The following is a 20,699-nucleotide window of genomic DNA, read 5'->3' as shown; positions in this document are numbered from 1 at the left end:
GGGCGTCCCCGACGGCCAATAGGAACTTCGGTATCAGCCCCGCCCCGCCCCTAGCTCCGCCCGGTGCCGCACGTCGCTCGCCTACCGCCTGAGGCGCGCGCAGCCGCCCAGCTCCCGGAAGTGCGCCCGGAGCCGGCGCCGCGGGCCGAGGTGAGCGCGCGTGCGGGGCGGTCCCGGCCTCCGGCCGCTCGGGGTCAGGCCTGGCGTTATCTGCGTCCGCACCTGACTCAGCTGGGCCCCCCGGAGCTTCGGAGGGGCCAGCGGGCTCCCGCGCCCATGCGTCTGGGAGCGCGCGGGGGACGTGGCGAGTGCGGGGCCGGGGCAGCCATGGCTGGGAGTGGACCCTGGGTGCGGGGGGATGTGTGAACCCCGTCCCGGCTATGCGTTCCTGTGCCTGTGCGCCCCGCGGGACCGGAGGGTCTCTGCACTGGGACCGAAAACGGGCTCCTCCCCGCCATCTTCCCCTAAGGGCTGAAAATGAGTCTCGGGAAGAGGAAACCCGATGGGATGATGCCTGGAGTCTCTCCCTCTCTTTGGGGGGGCGCATGGTGGAGAATACGTATCCGATGAGCAGCGCTGACCTGGCCTCGAACACTAAATACCAGTTACCCTAGCTGTTTGTGACAACCAGAAAACGCCCCCACAAATCACCAGGCGTTGGCAGTTCTCCCCAAAGCAAAGGCTTTAGAGCTTCCTGGGTTTTAATCTGGCTGCCACTTGTGAGCCTCAGAGGTTCCTGATCTATACACCAGGGTAATTGTGAGAATTAGAAATACATGAGCCGAGCCTGATAATGAGCCGATACGTAGTAGGTGCTTAACAAATGGTTACTTGTATATGTAACCATGTATGTAACTACGTGTGTATATTATGCCTAGAATGCACATTTAAAAATTCATTCTGTTTGTTAAAGGTTTAATAACAGGTATGACAGATAACCGTAATTTTTTTCATAACTAATGGGGTCAGTTCTTCATGAGGTCATTGGAATATAAACTCTCTATTAAAGTATTTTAATACTCTATAAAGTAATTTAATGTTGAATAATCGAGACATTTTTCTTACAACACTACCTGGGAGTATAATATTACTAACACAAGATTTAAGTACTTAAAGTTTTTCCAAAATGTCATTTCTCTTAAATATTATCTAAACTGCTATCTTAATTTAGGAAACAGATAAATTGGAGTAAGTTTACAGGTCAGTATCTTGCTGTGTAAAATTTTGCCACTTGTTATTTGAAACACTTGAGCCAAATAGGTTGGATTTACAAAGCAAGGGATTTTTAAAAATATATTTATTCATTTTTTAAGCTTTTACTTGAAACTGTAGGTTTACCTCTGAGCAATCCTTTAGCTGCTTTCCAGGTGGTTTGATAGGCAGTTTTCATTGTCACTCAGTATGAAAACATTTTAATTTCCTTTGTGATTTTTTTCTTTGACTATGGGTTAAGAGCTTTATTTAATAATTTACGTAAATTGGGATTTTCTAGTTATTGATATCTCATTGAATTGCACTATGATCAGAGAATATATTCGAACCCAGGAAACTCTATAAAAGTTTTCCATTGACCTTTCTGGTTTTTGTTTCTCTTGTGTTCCTTTTCTATCAGATATGGGGTTTTTGAGTGTTTTTTGGTATTGCTTTAATGGCTTTTTAGCAATACCGCTTTGTGTAATATTTTTAGAGCTAACTTTAAGATACCAGTCATTTGAAAATTATGCATGCAGTCTGGATGAATACTCTTTTTGCGCTTGTAATGAATGTATACTCTGCAGTTCTTGGGTCTAGTGTTTTGAAAATGTCAATTAGAGCAAGTCAGTTGATAGTGTTCAGATTTTTTGTCTTTACTGACTTTTTTTTTTGAGACGGAGTCTCATTCTGTAGCCCAGGCTGGAGTGCAGTGGTATGATCTTGACTTACTGCAATTTCCGCCTCCCAGGTTCAGGCTGTTCTCCTGCCTTAGCCTCCTGAGTAGCTGGGATTACAGGTGCACACCACCATGCCCGACTAATTTTTGTATTTTTAGTAGAGATGGGGTTTTACCATGTTGGCCAGGCTGGTCTCGAACTCTGACCACAGATGATCCTCTGCCTCGGCCTTCCAGAGTGCTGGGATTGCAGGCGTGAGCCACCGTGCCTGGCCTGGGTTTCTTTTTTTTTTTTTTTGAGACGGAGTCTCGCTATGTGGCCCAGGCTGGAGTGCAGTGGTGTGATCTTGGCTCACTGCAACATCCATCCCTGGGTTTAAGCAATTCTCCTGCCTCAATCAGCCTTCCTCGTAGCTGGGATTACAGGCGTGCACCACCATGCCCAGCTAATTTTTGTATTTTTCATAGAGACGGGGTTTCGCCATGTTGGTCAGGCTGGTCTCGAACTCCTGACCTCAAGTGATCCACCCACCTTGGACTCCCAAAGCGCTGGGATTACAGGCGTGAGCCACTGCGCCCGGTCCTGGGTTTCCTTTTAAGCGAAAAATAAATTTAATGAGGACCACATAAAAAACATTTGGTATTGGATTACGGTTGACTCTTAATTAAACAACACAGGGTTGAACTGCAAGGGTTCATTTATACAAGGATTTTCGTCGGCCTCTGTGACTCCTGAGACCACAAGACCAACCTTCCTTGTCCTCCTCCTGTTCCTTGTCTTCTTCAGGCTACTCAGTGTGAAGCTGATGAAGGTGACGACCTTGATGGTGATTCACTTCCACTTAGTGAATAGGAAATGTAGTTTCTCTTCCTTATAATTTTCTTTCTTTTTTTTTTTTTTTTTTGTTGTTGAGACAGAGTCTCACTCTGTCACCCAGGCTGGAGTGCAGTGGTGCGATCTCAGCTCACTGCAAGCTCCGCCTCCTGGGTTCACACCATTCTCCTGCCTCAGCCTCCCAAGTAGCTGGGACTACAGGCGCTGGCCACCACGCCCGGCTAATTTTTTGTATTTTTTTTAAGTAGAGATGGGGTTTCACCGTGTTGACCAGGATGGTCTCGATCTCCTGACCTCGTGATCCGCCCGCCTCAGCCTCCCAAAGTGCTGGGATTACAGGCGTGAGCCACCACACCCGGCCTCTTCGTTATAATTTTCTTAATAATATTTTCTCTAACTTACTTTTTCACAAAAATACAGTAACATGCAAAATGTATGTTAATCAACTATTTAAGGCATCAGTCAATAGGCGGCCCAGCTTTTGGGGAATCAGAAATGATATGGATTTTCTGCTGTGTGGGGGTTGGCACCCCTATCTCCTGCATTATTCAAAGGTCAACTGCAATTCTTTTGACCTCGCTCTTTCCTTTCTTGGGACTTTGAAAAGACTGGTTTTTCTTTTTTAGTTTTTAAATGATTTTCCAATGTCGGATAAATTATTTTGGTGAAACGGTAAGGATGAAGACATTGTTTTCCACACCTTAAGAAATAAGCAGCTACAAAAAGCTAGATTATTGTACTGATCTCTGATTAAGCCAGATCCTCAAGTGATGGGGTATTTTTTTTTTTAATTGCTGTAATTAGTCTTACGGAGAAATGATGACCACCAAATTCTTCATAACATTTAAAGATTTACCCAAGAATCCCATATTATGATTACTTGCAAGAAAGTTAACTAGAAATAGTGGATGATCCTTTTTAAAATAACTTAATATTATTTGCCATTTAATATTTCTCTTTCTACTGTCTTAGTTGTGATCTTCTAAATTTCAATAGCATTCACATAAAATAGTGGTTATCTATGTCAACACCATAGGAGTATTCTCAAGGTAGTCTTCTCAACCCTCTTTTTTTTTTTTGAGACAGAGTCTCTCTCTGTCACCCAGGCTGGAGTGTAGTGGTGCAATCTTGGCTCACTGCAAGCTCCGCCTCCCGGGTTCACGCCATTCTTCTGTCTCAGCCTCCTGCGTGGCTGAGACTACAGGCACCGACCACCATGCCCAGCTAATTTTTTGTATTTTTTTTTAGTAGAGACTGGGTTTCACCATGTTGACCAGGATGGTCTCAATCTCCTGACCTCATGATCTGCCCACCTCGGCCTCCCAAAGTGCTGGGAGTATAGGCGTGAGCCACCACATCCGGCCTTCTTAACCCACTTTAACCCCAAGATTGGAAGTGTCAGTTATGACACTGGTTTTTTCCATAAATTCTCAAATAGACCTATTTCAATATGGCACTCAAAAGACGTGTCTTGGAAATTTCATTACACCTTTTTGGGAAGACTTAATTTGTTTTCTTTAACCTCCTATTTATTACAGAAGCATCTAGGCATTAGCTTTTATTCCTAGGGCATTAATATCTTTTTCCAGCTTTATTTTTTAGTATGCAGATATAGAGATGAAGACGTAGAAGTGTTTTGTAGAAGAGCCGTTTACCTGGAAACCTATAGTGAAAATGCTTCATATGGTGCATTTTATTCTTCATTTTGTCTGGACGTTTGAAGACCAAGAGAGAACATTATAAAATGGGCAGGGAAATGGTGGCTGTTAAGATACGGTATCAGTAGTTTGTTTTGTGGCTTCAAGTGTATAATCTTTCATAATAGAAATGTGTATCCATTGAACAATTTCAAAACCTCCATAGTTGACCCCAAGGCTTCTCGGGTAGGGCATATGAATTTGTTCTTTCTGAAAATGTGTCCCCCTCCTCTGTATAGCACTCAATCTCATTCCCTTTTTAGTGTCCTGGTGAAGACCTAGTTCTTTCCGGAGACAATTCCGCTTCAGAGGCACTTTACTTAAGAGGACTTGCCAGGCTGGACAATGCCCGTTGACTTGGGGCAGGCCCTAGGCCTGCTGCCGTCACTGGCGAAGGCTGAGGGCTCCCAGTTCTTGGAATCAGATGCTGCCCTTCAAGAGGAACTCTCCAGCCCTGAGACCGCGCGCCAGCTTTTCAGGCAGTTCCGTTACCAGGTGATGTCTGGGCCTCATGAGACCCTGAAGCAGCTTCGGAAGCTGTGTTTCCAGTGGCTGCAGCCAGAGGTTCACACCAAAGAGCAGATCCTGGAGATCCTCATGTTGGAGCAGTTTCTGACCATCCTGCCCGGGGAGATCCAGATGTGGGTGCGGAAACAGTGTCCAGGAAGTGGAGAAGAGGCAGTGACCCTTGTGGAGAGCTTGAAGGGGGACCCGCAGAGACTGTGGCAATGGGTAAGCAGAGGGTATTATGATTGGCGAGTGAAACACAGGGCTCCTCTCTGGTCCTATCAGGTGTGTGATCTTTTTTCTTACGACACCAAATGGGTGGGACTTTTCACTTCTCTGATTCTCTAACACCAGTAGCGTGTCCTGCAGTTCGGTTCTGAAGCTAACTCTGGAGGTTCAGGGCCCAATCCAAGACTGCTCCTGTTCTCAGATGCCAGTCACAGGTCCCAGGGGCCACCTGAACTTCTGACAAATTGGCTATAAATTCGGAGATTCCCACAATCTTCTCTTCAAGTTCGATACTTAGTTAGAATGACTTACAGAACTCAGGGAAGGATTTTACTTCCTGTTACTGACTTACTATAAAGGATACAACTCACTAACAGCCAGAGAGAAGAGCTGCGTAGAGCAAGGTGTGGGGGAAAGGGCATGGAGCTTCCATTGCCTCTCCTGGCATGCTACGTTAGTTACCAGTACCTCCCTGAGGTCACCAACCTGGAAGCTTCCTGAACCCCATGGTTTAGGGATTTTTATGGAGGCTTCACTGCTTTGGCACACTTGATGTAGTCATTTGCATTGGTGATTGAGTATCTCCAGCTGCCCTCCCCTCCTCAGAAGCGGGGGGTGGGTGGGGGGTGGGGAGAGTGGGGGGGGGTGGGGAGAGTGGGGGGGTGGGGAGAGACTGAAAGTTCCAACCTTTTAATCTCAAGGTTGGTTCCTCTGGCAACCAGCCCCCCGCCCTGAAGCTATCTAGAAGCCTAGCATAAACTCTGGTGTGGTTGAGAAGGGCTCGTTATGAATGACAAAGCCTCTTCCTTCACCTCTGTCACTCAGGAAATTACCAGGGCTTTAGGGGACAAAGACTAACTTTGTATTTCTTGTTATACCACAGCTAGGTTCCCTCAACCTCACCTAATTCTAACACCCTGACTCTCAACACTTTTTAGCTGTCGAGGATTGAGGGTAAAGTCTCCCAGCATATTCCACCTTTAGAACATTTGAGAAGTTATTCAAAAGTTGCCGGAGTTTTCATTGGTGGGGCATATCCCGTAGAGGCACCTTAGTGGCGTGTCTCCAAGGTCTCCCACGCCTGGTGCAGGCCTCAGCTTTTGGTGTCTTTTTGGGACATTTCTTACCCTGGTTCCTGCTGGACTAGAAATAAAAGCTGGTTTTCTCTTTCTCCACATCCTTAGAAATTGTCTTATGATCTATTGCAGAGGGTAAGCTTTGTATCTTTTAGAGATCCTTACTCTGGATTCTTCAGTAATTACTAATATATGGTCTCTAGATCAGTATCCAGGTTCTAGGACAGGACATCTTATCAGAGAAGATGGAATCTCCAAGCTGCCAAGTGGGGGAAGTGGAGCCCCATCTTGAAGTGGTGCCTCAGGAATTGGGACTTGAGAATTCTTCGGTAGGGCCTGGGGAGCTTCTGAGCCACATCGTGAAAGAGGAATCTGACACGGAAGCAGAACTAGGTGAGGATGGTGCTGTGTGGTGGTCTCTTGGGGAGATTTTGGGATTGGGATTAGTAGGCCTAAGTGAGTTGCTGCTCAGATTGGGGTATCCCTGAGAGGTTTGCCAACAGGTTAGACCTAAATAAACCGCTCTTGCTTGGACAGTCAACGTCTGTTTTAAACTGCTTTATGACTGGGCCAGACCGTTTGGATTTTGGCTCTGAGGAAGGAGGTGGGGGAAAATACGGGTGAGACTGGAAGGTTGGAGGGAGTTGGAGTTTGTCAGAGAGATAAACAGAAGTCTTGTAATATAGATGACAGTACAGGTATTGTTCTGATTTGTGAAGATTGTTATCTGTGCCCTCTGGGGAGTGGTTAAGGCAGACATCCAGATTCTGAAAACTTCCTCTCCTTACTTCAGCCCTGGCTGCCTCCCAGCCTGCCCGACCAGAGGAAAGGCTGATCAGAGACCAGGACCTCGGAGCCTCACTGCTCCCAGCAGCACCGCAGGTGAGCTGAGGTACAAAAACGGTGAAAAGGAAACTTTTTACCTTCTATAATCTCTTCCTCCTGCCTCTTCACCCCATTCCCCACCCTGAGGAAACCTCTGATGTGCTCTCTGTCACCGTATGTTAGTTTACTTTTCCTAGAGTTTTATAAAAATAGAATCATGCCAAATGTACTCTTATCTTTGTTCTTATGCATATAGTGTATATATATTTGCTTATTTCCGTATATTCTCTTTTTTTTTTTTTTTTTTTTTTTTGAGACAGAGTCTTGCTCTGTCGCCCAGGCTGGAGTGCAGTGGCGCAATCACGACTCACTGCAAGTTCCGCCTCCCAGGTTCACACTGTTCTCCTGCCTCAGCCTCCCGAGTAGTTGGGACTATAGGCGCCTGCTACTGCGCCTGGCTAATTTATTTATTTTTTGGATTTTTAGTAGAGCTGGGGTTTCACCGTGTTAGCCAGGATGGTCTCGATCTCCTGACCTCATGATCTGCCCATGTATTCTCATTTTTTGAAACAATTTGATTTTGATGTGCCTTAGAGTCATTTTCACATTTCATATAATTGGGATTCATTGAGCTTCTTAGATCTGTGGGTGTATGGTTTTCACTAAACTTGGAAAATTTTTGGCCATTATTTCTAAAGCATTTTTTTTTCTGTCTCGCTTATTTCTCCTCTTCTTTAAGGACTTCGGAAATAATACCTGTGGAATGTGTATAATGATAATTATCAGAGCTCTTCAAGTTGTCCCAAGCTTACTGATTTTTTTTCTGTTTTTGAAGTCTTGGTGTTTTATTTTGGACAATTTCTATATGTCTTCAAGTTCGTTAATCTTTTTTTTTTTTTTTTTGAGACGGAGTCTCGCTCTGTGCCCAGGCTGGAGTGCAGTGGCCGGATCTCAGCTCACTGCAAGCTCCGCCCCCCGGGTTTACGCCATTCTCCTGCCTCAGCCTCCCGAGTAGCTGGGACTACAGGCGCCCGCCACCTTGCCCGGCTAGTTTTTTGTATTTTTTAGTAGAGGCGGGGTTTCACTGTGTTAGCCAGGATGGTCTCGATCTCCTGACCTCGTGATCCGCCCGTCTCGGCCTCCCAAAGTGCTGGGATTACAGGCTTGAGCCACCGCGCCCGGCCTAATCTTTTCTTTTATAGTATCTGATCTGCTGTTAATCTCATCCAGCATATTTTTCATTCTGTTTTTGAAGTCTTGGTGTTTCATTTAGGACGGTTTCTATTTTTATGTCTTCAAGTTCGTTAGTCTTTTCTTCTTACAGCATCTAATTTGCTGTTAATCTCTTCCAGTATATTTTTCATTTTGGATGAATGTTTCACATCTAGAAGTTTGATTTTGGGCTTTATTATATCTTTCATGTCTATACTTAATGTGTTCACTTTTTTCTCTAGCTTCTTGAACATGTGGAATATAGTTGTATTTGTATTCATATCCTTACCTACTGATTACTACCTGTATTGGGTCTGGGCCAGTTTTGATCAAATGATTATTCTCATTATGAGATGTGTTTTCCTGCTTCTGTGTGTGCCTGGTAATCTTTGTCTTTTTTGTTTGTTTGTTTGTTTTGAGACAGGGTTTTACTTTTTCACCCACGTTGGAGTGCAGTGGTGTGGTCATAGCTTACTGCAGCCTTGACGTCCTGGGCTCAAGCCATCCTCCTGCCTCAGCCTCCTGAGTAGCTAGAACTACAGACATGTGCCACAATGCTTGGCTAATTTTTAAATTTTTTTCTGTCTTACTATGTTGCCCATGCCTGGTAATCTTTGATTGGGTATCAGACATTGGTGGGGTGCTGTATATTTTTGTATTACTGTAAATGTTCTTGAACTTTGCTATGGGATGCAGTTATTTGAACACGGTTGGTTGGTTATATGGCACCAGAGAAACATTTAGTCTAGTATTATTTTTTCCATGCTAAGGCACTTCCCTTCTGAGTATTCTGAGTAATCTGATGCCCCTTCATATACCAGGTTTTCCACTCTGCCTGGTGGGAGTACAAACTGTTTCCAGCACTGTGTGAACTCAGGGGATTGTTCCCTCTGATTCTTTTGGGTGGTTATTTCCCAGACTTTGGGGGTACGCTCTGTAGATCTCTGGAGCTTTCTCTTTGTGCAGCTTCCTCCTCTGATTTCTCTGCCCTGTCAATTCTAAGCACCTTGGCATTTCCAGACTCTGAGCTCCTTCTGCTCAACTCAGGGAGGCTGCCTGGCTCAGCCTGGGTTTCCCTTCCTGTGCTGCTGCCTGGATCCTCTGTCTAGGCAGTACGTTTGGATAACTAGCGCTCACTGAATTTGTTTTCCCACTTCCAGGGATCTTGTTCTGCTGTGCTTGGGCAATGTGCAGTGTCTGAAAACGATTGTTTCACACATTTTGTCCCATTTTTAGTTGTTTCAGGCAGAAGGTACATTCAGCAATTCCTAATACTTCATTTTCGCTGTACTTAGAAGTCGCTGGGACAGATTTATGTTGATATGTAGTTAACAATTTTGAAAAGTTGAATTTTATAAAAATATTTTTTTTTTCACGAGCCTATATACCTTCATTAAAACATCATTTACAACGTCGAGGGAACTCCTCCTGGGACTTGCCTTGCAGTCTACTGTAGAGCGAAGATGAAAATAGAGACTGCAGGAGGTGGTGCTTAATGCTGTGTTTCAGACCAGGGTCTGAGCTTCAGCTCTCCAGGCTCAGAGATACAAAAACTAGAGAATATCCGTTTCATAGTTTACTCTGGGGGAATGTGGATGGGGAGGTGGCAGGGGAGAGACATATCTTTTTAGTGAACCAAATGCACCCTCCTGCCTGCTTTCAAGGTGTCCAGAAACCAAATTGTGAAGCAAGACATTGCTTGGTGAGAAAGATTTGGGTGTTCTGTGGAATATGTCAACCAGGCTTGGAGGATTATTGTTTCTGCAGTATGTACAGAGTATTCTCACCTGTTCTGGATAACTTAAAGTCAGAAGATTTAAAATGCTCATCAGCACCAATTTGTGTTTTACAACTGTATTTACATATACATGTGTCTGTATTTCCCTACCTTCAGAAGATAACTAGTTAGCAACCATTTAAGTTAAACGAACAAAATTCATCCCTACCCAATCTGAATATCCCCTCCAAACTAACAGCAGTTATTTGCATCAGGAAGACTTTGATATTTAATGAAATCCTTTGGAAGTAAAAGGAATTTTTAAATTAATCACTCCCTCTAATCTCAAGTGAGGAACTTCATAAATAATGCCAGAATGATGATATGGTATTACTCCCAGTACACAGTAGTTATTTCATTAGTAGAAACCATGACTCAGTTGGAACCTTACATAGTACTCCAGCAATGCATTTACTCACCTTCCTCTGTTTTCAAACTTAAAGGAAAGGAACAGCGTGTAACTCAGTGCAAGTCAGTTGTAATATCTTATAAACCCACAAGATGGTGCCAGTTCCACACAAAAATAGAGAGAGTTTTCCCATCAAATCCCACACTTCTGTCTTTCAGGAGAGAAAGTTAGGTTTTTCCGTCTCTTCTAAATATGAGAAAAAGGCAAGCTGGCTGCCATTGGTGTCTTGCCTCTTCAGTAGGAGGTTTTATTCGAATGCACCCAGCTTCTTGGCAGTTCCTTGCGTAAATCTGTGTCTTTAAGCTGGAGGTACCCTGTCAGTGCTCCTGAAGCAACTTCTCTGGTTTTTGAATGAGCTGACTTTGACCCCTGGGGGTTTTGGTGGCTGTATCTTTTTCTGCCTTGTCCTCTTCTTGGTCGTTACTGTGTTCATGGAGTAGATCCTGCGTCAGCAAGCCAGGCAGCCAGGCAGATGCTACTGTGCTTGGCATGTACGTCCTTTCCTCTGCTGGCACTGAAGCCAGGGTCCCTGTGTTCTGACTACAAAGACTGAGAATTCCTGTATTCAGCTCAAGTGTTTGCTCAAGTGATTATTTTCAGGAGGTTGTTAAAATAGCTGCATTCACAGGAGATTAACAGAATAAGCTGCTAGCTGTTTATACTTTAAACATTAAAAAAATTTTAAATTTAAATTCACATGAAAAATGTGGTGATAGTTAATAGTTGACTATGTAATTAGGTATATTGAGGTCACTTTTCAGCTTCCTATCCTTCCCACCCAAAAAAGTCCAAACCCTCTTTCGTTTGTTTGTTTGGCTTAGCACCTGCTAATTAAACACTTTTTGGTATCTCCTTTCTCCTTGAGCCATTTCCACTTCTCTTTGATGTGCTGGGGGCAGACTTGACTTAGGACTGAGAATGTATTAGTCCGTTTTCACACTGCTGATAAAGACATACCTGAGACTGGGCAATTTACAAAAGAAAGAGGTTTAATTGGACTTACAATTCCATATGGCTGGGGAGGCCTCACAATCATGGTGGAAGGCAAGGAGGAGCAAGTCACATCTTTCGAGGATGGTGGCAGGCAAAGAGAGAGCACGTGCAGGCAAACTCCGGTTTTTAAAGCCATGAGATGTTATGTTATTCACTATCACGAGAACAGCACAGGAAAGAACCGCCCACTTGGTTCAGTTATCTCCCACCAGGTCCCTCTCAAAATACATGGGAATTATGGGAGCTACAAGATGAGATTTGGGTGGGGACACAGAGCCAAACCATATCAGAGAGTGCCTTCCCCGAATAGTATATTGTATATAGTAGGAGGATGACTTTGTAATTCCTCTCCTCATTTCTGTTCCCTGAAGCCTGGCTATTCATGTCTATCAACTTTGGGGTTTCTGAACGTGTGCAGAATCCGTTAATTCTCTCTGCAGACCCTTTGGGTGATTCTGGGAGACTGCATGTCATAGTAATAATATATACGATCCACTGAGGACCTATTTGCTAAGGGCTCTGTTTCACCTCAGCAACATATATCGAGTGGCTCTTCTGTTTTGGGCAGGCTCTTGGGACCTGGGAAGGTATAAGAGTAGGACAGAGTCCTTTCCTCATGGAGCTTACGTTGCTAGTAGAGGCAGCAGTTAATCAAATACTTACATGTGTGCATATACATATGTACAAACACATAAATATTTAATAAACAGATAAATGCTGTGAATAAAAAAAAGTACAGTGTGCTATGAAATTAGGTGACACTTGCATTATTTATCTCAAACCTCCCAACACTTTTGTGAGTTCAGTGCCATCATTAGGTGAGGCCTAAAACTCTGGAAGGTTAAGTAACTTGCTCAAGGTCACACAGCTAGAAAGTGGCAAGGTTGGGACTTAAAACTCAGTATGTCTGACTCCAAAAAAAATGGGTTGCTAATCCCTCTGCTATACAGTCTGAGTTTGTAATAGTCAGCTTCTTGGTGGAAGACTGAAATTTGAATTCACGAAAGCAGACCCTAACTGTATGGTATTCCCAGTTTTGAGTCTCCAGTCTGTCGTTTCATAGGAAAAGCAGGGCTTCTTTTGGAGATTGTGGAGGGACAGCTTGCTCCAGAGAACCCACCAGTTTTCCACTATCTGGCAAGAAAACTGATTTAATGTTAGACTCTAAATGCAGAACTATAAGAGATTTCAAGTATGGTTATAACCTGTCTCTCTTCTCTGAATATACCAATCTTTGTTTCAGGGTAAAGCTTACAATGCAGTTGACTCTAACTACATTTTACTGATTTGCACTTGCTTTTCCAACAGATTCCTTTTTAACTTCTTTCTTTTACTTTTTGAATTTCCTGATTTTAATTAAATAGTGGGACTATCAGGCTATTTCTCTTCAAAGACCTCTAGTACAAGCACTTGAGTTAAAAAACAAACAAACAAAAAAACAAATAGTACCAGCCGGGCGAGGTGGCTCACACCTGTAATCCCAGCACTTTAGGAGGCCAAGGCAGGCGGATCACGAGGTCAGGAGATTGAGACCATCCATCCTGACAGTGAAACCCCCTCTGTATTAAAAATACAAAAATTAGCCAGGCGTGGTGGCGTGTGCCTGTAGTCCCAGCTTACTCGGGAAGCTGAGGCAGAGAATCACTTGAACCTGGAAGGTGGAGGTTGCAGTGAGCAGAGATCGCTCCACTGCGCTCCAGCCTGGGCGACAGAACAAGATTCCATCTAAAAAAAAAAAAAAATAGTATGGAAAAGGCTCCTGCCCTCTATATTCTCCACTTTTAAATAATTCAGCTGAAAAAGTGCAGAATGTAAAGCCTAGATGTTTTCTCACCAAGGAAAGAAACACTGATATAGGGACTGTTGTTTTCCCTTTGGCCTCTTTGTCCCTTGAACCACTCTGCTGGGATTTCTCAGGTCTTGGGATGGCCATGATCCTATGGCACGTTTCTTTCTTCTCAGCTTTCCTTTAGGCCGGGAAGGCAGGTTCAAACACCTTCATTGGAGTCATGGTATTGTATTTTTTTTTTTCCCCAGGAACAGTGGAGACACCTGGATTCCACTCAAAAGGAGCAATACTGGGATCTCATGCTGGAGACCTATGGGAAAATGGTCTCAGGAGGTGAGGGCGTGGGTTAGCCTGATGGAAGGAGGTGGAAGGACTGGAAAACTGTGAGGCATTTTCCATGCACTCATAGAGACGTCTGCTGAACGTAAAATTGCCAGGTGAAGGAAATCATTAGGGACACAGTTGGGAACTGGGGCAAGTTGGAGATAGCAGAATTACAGTAAGAACTTCCTTGTATTGAAAGTATTCAGTGTGCCAGGAACTGTTTGTGGGTACATTGCACGGAGTAACTTCTTTAATCTATGAAATCGATGATGGTATTCTCATTTTAAACCTGATGAAAGTGAGTATCAGATCAAATACTTACCCACTGCCACGTAACTCATAAGTGGGCTGAGTCATGACGGAACTTTAGTTGTGGCTGACTCTGAGTCCACGCTCTTTTCTACTAAGCCACACTTGTCAGCCAACCATTGGTGGGATCCCAGTCATGATGCTCACACCAGCCTGCCAGGTAGTCTACAGACCTTTCTGTCCACCTCCTTAGACTCTTGTTTTCGTGGCCTTTACCATCAGTCAAGGTCATCCTGTGAGTACTGGTGTCTTACGAGCTCCATACGCTGTTCTAAGGTGAATTTCTGCAAGTGTCCAGAGCCTTCATATTGTCTCTAATGCGTAGGGTACTCCTTTGAAAGACACAGCTTCAGCTCCCAGTCTTCCCCATTCATCCAGGCCCACCATACATCTTTCTCTCTATAGCAGGCATTTCCCATTCCAAACCTGACCTGACTAATTCAATAGAATATGGGGAAGAGCTGGCAGGACTGTACCTTCATGTCAATGAGAAGGTCCCAAGACCCACCTGCATAGGTGAGTAATCGTTCATTGGTCTGGAATCATTTCTGACTGCCTCTCATGAAATTGGAGGTGACTGGGGAGGTGGTGAAGGAGGTCGGGGGAGATGGAATATTCTATTACGTTGGTTGTAAGTAGCCATGATCTGATTGGTTTGATTCGACTATTGAGATTGAGTCTATTTATCTCTGGCTATAGGGCTGCTGACACACATTTAACCATGGAAGGAAGACCACACATCAGACCTGTTGCCTTTAATCTTTTCTGTTGTTTTAGCTTTTTTTCTCAGAAAGAATTAAGATTCACACAAATTGAGACCAATACAAATAGAGTAGAATTTCATTGAAAAGGATTATGTAGCAGCCTAGCAAGAAGTTAGAGTATCTAGACATAAAACAAACAGGAAAAAGTTTTATCTAATCCCTGTGCACCTCACATTTTTAAAACAGCAACATCAACAAATACTTCATATAAATAATTTATTTAAGACTAGGGAAGAAGAAATCTGAACTTGTTCTCTTGTAAAATAGCAGTCATTCTTTGCTTTCTACACTTTTTCTAAAACACTGAAGTGATGTAAAACCTAGCTGTGAAACCTCCCCCCCTCCCCACACATACACACACTTACATACACAGTAAATCCCAGCACCTTAGAGGAAGAAGAGGACCAAGGATGGGAATGGTAGGGCAAGCCATTCTTTCTCCCCAGTGGCATCTAATTAATTATTTTCTTTTGCTAGTATACCACAGAGAGAGCGATCATTAGCTGAGATATTTGATTTTAATTTTATGCAACATATTTATCATGCTATTTCACAAGGATTTCTTCTGGAACAGTATTTTTCAAACTGCATTGCATAACCAGTTAGTGAGTTGTGAAATCATATGGTAGAGTTACAACCAGCGTTAAAAAAAAAAAAACAAAAAAAACAAACAATAAGATTGAAGAGGAAATATCAGATGTAGGGGTGGGTAATATTTCAGGAAATACTTGTTTAAAATATGTGTGTGTGTACTGTGTTTCAATATAAATATATTGATTACTGCCTTATCTTGGGCTGCTGTAACAAGATACCATAGATAAAGTTGCTTAAACAACGAACATTTATTTCTCACATTTCTGGAGGCTGGGAAGTCCAAGATCAGGGTGCTAGCATGGTTTGCTGACCTCGCTTTTCTTGCTGTGTCATCACAGAGCAGAGAGGGGGGTTGGGGAGAGGAGACAGGGAGAGGCAGGGAGAGACTGGGAGAGGGGGAGGTGAGAGAGAGGGAGAAGGGGAGACAGGAAACTAATCCCATCATGAGGACTCCACCCTTAGAACCTCATCTAGACCTAATCCCTCCCAAAGGCCCCAGGCCCCACCTCCAAATACCATCATATTAGGGGCTAGGGCTTCAACATAAGAATTTTGGGGGATCACAGTTTAGTCCGTAGAACTTATTGTGGGTTGTAGTTAGAGAAGGTTGAAAATATTGCTTTGGAGGTTGTCGCAGTAGGATTTTTTTTATAGACTATTTTTTAGGGCAGTTTTGGGTTCATAGTAGAATTGAATGGAAGCTACAGAGATTTCCCATATAGCTCCTAGTAGTCTGATCTTATTTGCGATATATAGCTCACTATATTCCTACTCATTTTGTTTGTTTGTTTTTCCCTCATCCCACCTCTGCTGACATGGTCCCATTAGATACTGCCTGTAACTAGATGTGAGGAGTCTATAAGGGTCATCCCGCCTTGATAGGCAAAAAAAAAAAACAAAAAAAACAAAAAAAACATTATAGGTTCCTGTCTCTACTAAAAATGCAATATATATATACATATATGTGTGTGTGTGTGTGTGTATGTGTGTGTGTGTATATATATTTATAGCTGGGCATGGTGGTGGGCACCTGTAATACCAGCTACTTGGGAGGCTGAGGCAGGAGAATTCGCTTGAACCTGAGAGGCGGAGGTTGCAGTGAGCCGAGACCACACCATTGCACTCCAGCCTGGGCAACCAGAATGAAACTTCGTCTCAAAAAAAAAAAAAAAAAAAAGAAGGATATGTGGAAAGAGGTTTAGGACGATGAATCTGGCAGCAACGTGTAGGACAGATAGGAAGGGAACACTTGGAGGAAAGAAGTCTGCAGGAAGTCAGTGCGGGAGTCCGGCTGTCTGGGGAAGAGACCTGGAATAATTGTGGAAGTCACAGTAACCAGATGGGAAAGGCCTGGTTTGAAAAATACAACAGTGTGCTAGTTTACCAGATCTGGACTCAGATCAGGGGCAAAAATCAATGTCGAGAGTGAATATGCTGTTATAGTTGACCGTATGGAAGAACAGCTCCTAGTCAAAACAGGCCAGCAGGGGGCAGTCTCAAAAAGTCATCTACTTCCCCTTCTAATCAAAATCCAAAGGATTAAAGTTTTTAAAGTAGTTATCTGGAAAAATATAACATGCAAGAATAGTTTTAAAAAAAGTTTTGGAAGAAGAATGTTTCATGAATGCTAGATCTGAAAATATTAAGTCTTGTATTATAAAGGTAAAAATCATTAAAATAGTGTGATGCTGATATAAAAGTAGATGCACAGATCAATGGAACAGAAAAGGGAGCATAGAAAGAGATGCTGGTCTGTATAAGAATTTAGCATGATCAGGCCAGCGCGGTGGCTCATGCCTGTAATCCCAGCACTTTGGGAGGCTGAGGCAGGCGGATCATTTGAGGTCAGGAGTTTGAGACCAGCGTAGCCGACATGGTGAAACCCCATCTAACTACACTACAAAAATTAGCCGGGCATGGTGGTGGGCACCTGTAATCCCAGCTACTTAGGAGGCTGAGGCAAGAGAATTGCTGGAGCCTGGGAGGCAGAGGTTGCAGTGAGCCGAGATCACGCCACTGCACTCCAGCCTGGGTGACAAAGCAAAACTCCATCTCAAAAAAACAACAACAAGAAACAGTTTTCATGAACATGACAGATAAATGCTTATTTTTGTTAATATAGAAAGAGTTAAAGAAAGTTGATACGAAAAATGTACTTTCCCAGTAAAATATGGGCAGTAGTCTTCGAGTATGAAAAATAGCTCATGAATGTGATAAAGATTCATCCTTTCATAACTTAAGAATTAAAATTTAAAACAATGAAAAACCATTTTTCATCCGTCTAAATGGCATGTTTAAAAATATTCAATATTTAAGTATTGAATACCTACTTCCCCCTCTGCCCAATTTCACATATGAGAGGATGGCAGAGTTGTTCTGGAAGTTGGGTTACCAGTAGGTGTCAAGAGCCTTAATATTTATGCCTGTTGACACAGTAATTCCACTTTGAGAAATTCCTTTGAGGTATTGATGAGAAATGTGGGCAAAAACTTATGAAGAAAAATGCTGATCACAGCATTATTTATTGTAGCAAAAACACAATAAGCAAATTAGATTTTCATGGTAGGGGAACAAATTATGTGTTTATTATGGCATCTTCTTGATGGGCCATTACTCACCTCTTTAAAATGATATTTATAAAGGCTTTTTTAAAGACAAGAGAAAGTACCTTTGCCATTGGAGAGGAATATATTCTAAGGCTTTTATTTTATTTTATTTTATTTTTAGATTCAGGGACATTCTAAGGCTTTTTGACTTCACAAGTTCAGATCTAGCTCTCTAGAAGATGCCTAGATCCCTGGCAGACAATTGAAAAGACACTAATGTATGAAAGAGAAAGGTAAATGGCATGTTTAGATCTTTAGTTAGAGATCTTTAGAAAGAGAAAGAGATCTTTAGAAAGATCTTTAGTTAGAGATCTTTAGAAAGATAAAGGTAAATGGCATCTTTAGATCTATATAGTTAAAATCATGTATAAAAGTTGAAAATCCTACCATCAAAATAAAAATTTTCTATATGCATCATTAAGTAGTATAACCAAAAACCCAAGTTATGGTGAGAAAAACAAACTTCCAGTTGCTAGTGTGATTTAATAAAGCACATGTAAATACTAGATTCAAGCACAGATCAAGGGATTCACTTTTATAGTACAACCTTGCTGCACTGCAACTGTGGTAAAATGACACGTGCATTTCACAAATTCTGGGCGTCTTATGAATGGGAGAGGGAGACTCCATATTACATTGATTAATGCCACCATTCACAATTAAATACTACATAGCTGGATATGGAACGATATGTACAATATGACACAAATTATGTCAGAAAATAGCATATACCTACATACAGATAGATTAAATTAAAAAGACTGAAAGGAAATGTATACTCACAGTTGTCATCTCTGGGTGGTAAGATTGAGGCGGATTTGGTTTTCTTCTGTATATATTTCTCTCTCGAGTTTTATTTTTAAGTTACCATATTTATCTTTTATACATAATCAGATAAAAATCATTTTAAAAGCAGTAGTTGCCTATAATACTGGACCTTTCCTGGACCTTAAGAAATACATGTGGCTTTATTTATGGAGTGATCACTTTATGAGCGCTCCTGTGTCGTTTAAAAATCCTCAGCTCCAGAGCCGAACCATTTAGCCTTGAACCCAGGACAGGGGAAGTGAGTTTGAGCATTCAGGCATATGGTAGTTTTCTTCCTCACTTACTAATGCCCTTAAAAAAAAAAAAAAGAGGCCAAGCGCGGTGGCTCACACCTGTAATCCCAGCACTTTGGGAGGCCGAGGCATGTGGATCATGAGGTCAGGAGATCAACACCATCCTGGCTAACACGGTGAAACCCCGTCTCTACTAAAAATACAAAAAATTAGCCGGGCGTGGTAGTAGGTGCCTGTAGTCCCAGCTACTTGGGAGGCTGAGGCAGGAGAATGGCATGAACCCAGGAGACGGAGTTTGCAGTGAGCCGAGATCGCGCCACTGCACTCCAGCCTGGGTGACAGAGCGAGACTCCATCTCAAAAAAAAAAAAAAAAAAATGAATGTTTTATGATGACCTTCTCTTTGACATTGAGTTAGTAAACAGGGCACAGCACTTGAACCATTTCAAATCTTCTTTCTTCTTTTAGGAGACAGACAAGAGAATGACAAGGAGAACCTAAACTTGGAGAATCACAGGGACCAGGAGCTCCTGCATGCTTCCTGTCAAGCCTCAGGAGAGGTTCCTTCTCAGGCTTCCTTGAGGGGCTTCTTCAGTGAGGATGAGCCAGGATGCTTTGGAGAAGGAGAGAATCTCCCTGAGGCTTTGCAAAACATTCAGGATGAGGGAACAGGGGACCAGCTCTCTCCTCCAGAAAGGATTTCTGAGAAACAACTAGGTCAGCATGTGCCTAATCCTCATTCAGGAGAAATGTCCACTATGTGGCTTGAGGAGAAGAGAGAGACCTCCCAGAAGGGGCAGCCAAGGGCCCCCATGGCCCAGAAGCTCCCCACCTGCAGGGAGTGTGGGAAGAGCTTTTATAGGAATTCTCAGCTTGTTTTTCACCAAAGAACTCACAACGGAGAGACATACTTTCAGTGCACCATCTGCAAAAAAGCCTTTCTGCGGAGTTCAGACTTTGTGAAGCATCAGAGAACTCACACAGGAGAGAAGCCCTGTAAATGTGATTACTGTGGGAAAGGCTTTAGTGACTTCTCAGGATTGCGCCACCATGAGAAAATCCACACGGGCGAGAAACCCTATAAATGTCCCATCTGTGAGAAAAGTTTCATTCAGAGATCAAACTTCAATAGACATCAGAGGGTTCACACAGGAGAGAAGCCTTATAAATGTTCGCACTGTGGGAAGAGTTTCAGCTGGAGGTCGAGCTTTGACAAACATCAAAGATCCCACTTAGGAAAGAAGCCCTTTAAGTAGCCAGTAACCAAACCCTCTTTCCCCATTTCTGTCTCCCAGCCCGTTAAAAATATACTCAGCTCCATCAAGAGGAACTGTGTCTCGGAGAGGATACCCCTGTTCATCTCCTCTTTTCATGGATTGGAGAGGCAAGAATCTGGACATGGCTTTGGACTTGGAGGATATCTTGGATTGGATTTCACAATGGCTTAAATTCTTGATTCTGCCTCAGGAGAAAGAATAGTCTTCATGTTTCCACTCATCCTTCCTTTGGACCCACTGGGGAAAAAGTCTAAACTGGAGATCCAGTTTTAGAAGTGCTTTCTGGGAAGCATTTAATGGGATTAGCTGTAGTCACTGCTTATGGGAAGAACCTCAGATGAGCCCCTTACAATGGGTTCTAGAGCAGGTCTTCTGTTCCAGAAGGGGAGAAGAGGAGAAGCATAGAGGGCCAGTGAGCTCACGTGCGTTCTTTGTCATCAGGGCGAAAAACTCACTTCAAGCGTTCCTTGTTTGAAATAAACTTAGAGTCACTTTCTATCTTACTTGTTTGAAGTGTTCACTGTGTGTTTGACTGTATTTCAAAGCA

General features: G+C 43.0%; 1 protein-coding gene across 6 annotated transcripts; it reads left to right on the top strand.

Moving 5' to 3' along the window:
• Nucleotides 1-26: 26 nt before the first annotated feature.
• On the top strand, nucleotides 27-20,655 carry LOC105473554 (zinc finger protein 18). Of its 6 annotated transcripts, none has more exons than XM_011727366.2 (7): nucleotides 27-150; nucleotides 4,666-5,134; nucleotides 6,417-6,606; nucleotides 7,007-7,095; nucleotides 13,467-13,551; nucleotides 14,260-14,367; nucleotides 19,344-20,655. In XM_011727366.2, the coding sequence occupies exons 2-7, from the start codon at nucleotides 4,748-4,750 to the stop codon at nucleotides 20,129-20,131; spliced, it is 1,647 nt and encodes a 548-aa protein (XP_011725668.2). In that variant the 5' UTR covers nucleotides 27-150; nucleotides 4,666-4,747; the 3' UTR covers nucleotides 20,132-20,655. The 6 variants fall into 6 exon arrangements, with proteins under 6 accessions (XP_011725668.2, XP_011725664.2, XP_011725666.2 ...); XM_011727362.2 differs by having other exon boundaries at nucleotides 14,257-14,367; XM_011727364.3 differs by lacking the exon at nucleotides 27-150 and adding an exon at nucleotides 201-753 and having other exon boundaries at nucleotides 14,257-14,367.
• The last annotated feature ends 44 nt before the right edge of the window (nucleotides 20,656-20,699 follow it).

The sequence above is a fragment of the Macaca nemestrina genome, chromosome 17 (genome assembly GCF_043159975.1).
Source record: "Macaca nemestrina isolate mMacNem1 chromosome 17, mMacNem.hap1, whole genome shotgun sequence".
NCBI lineage: Eukaryota > Metazoa > Chordata > Mammalia > Primates > Cercopithecidae > Macaca > Macaca nemestrina.
Note: the sequence above shows the minus strand (reverse complement) of the source record. Positions and strands in the feature narration are given on the sequence as shown.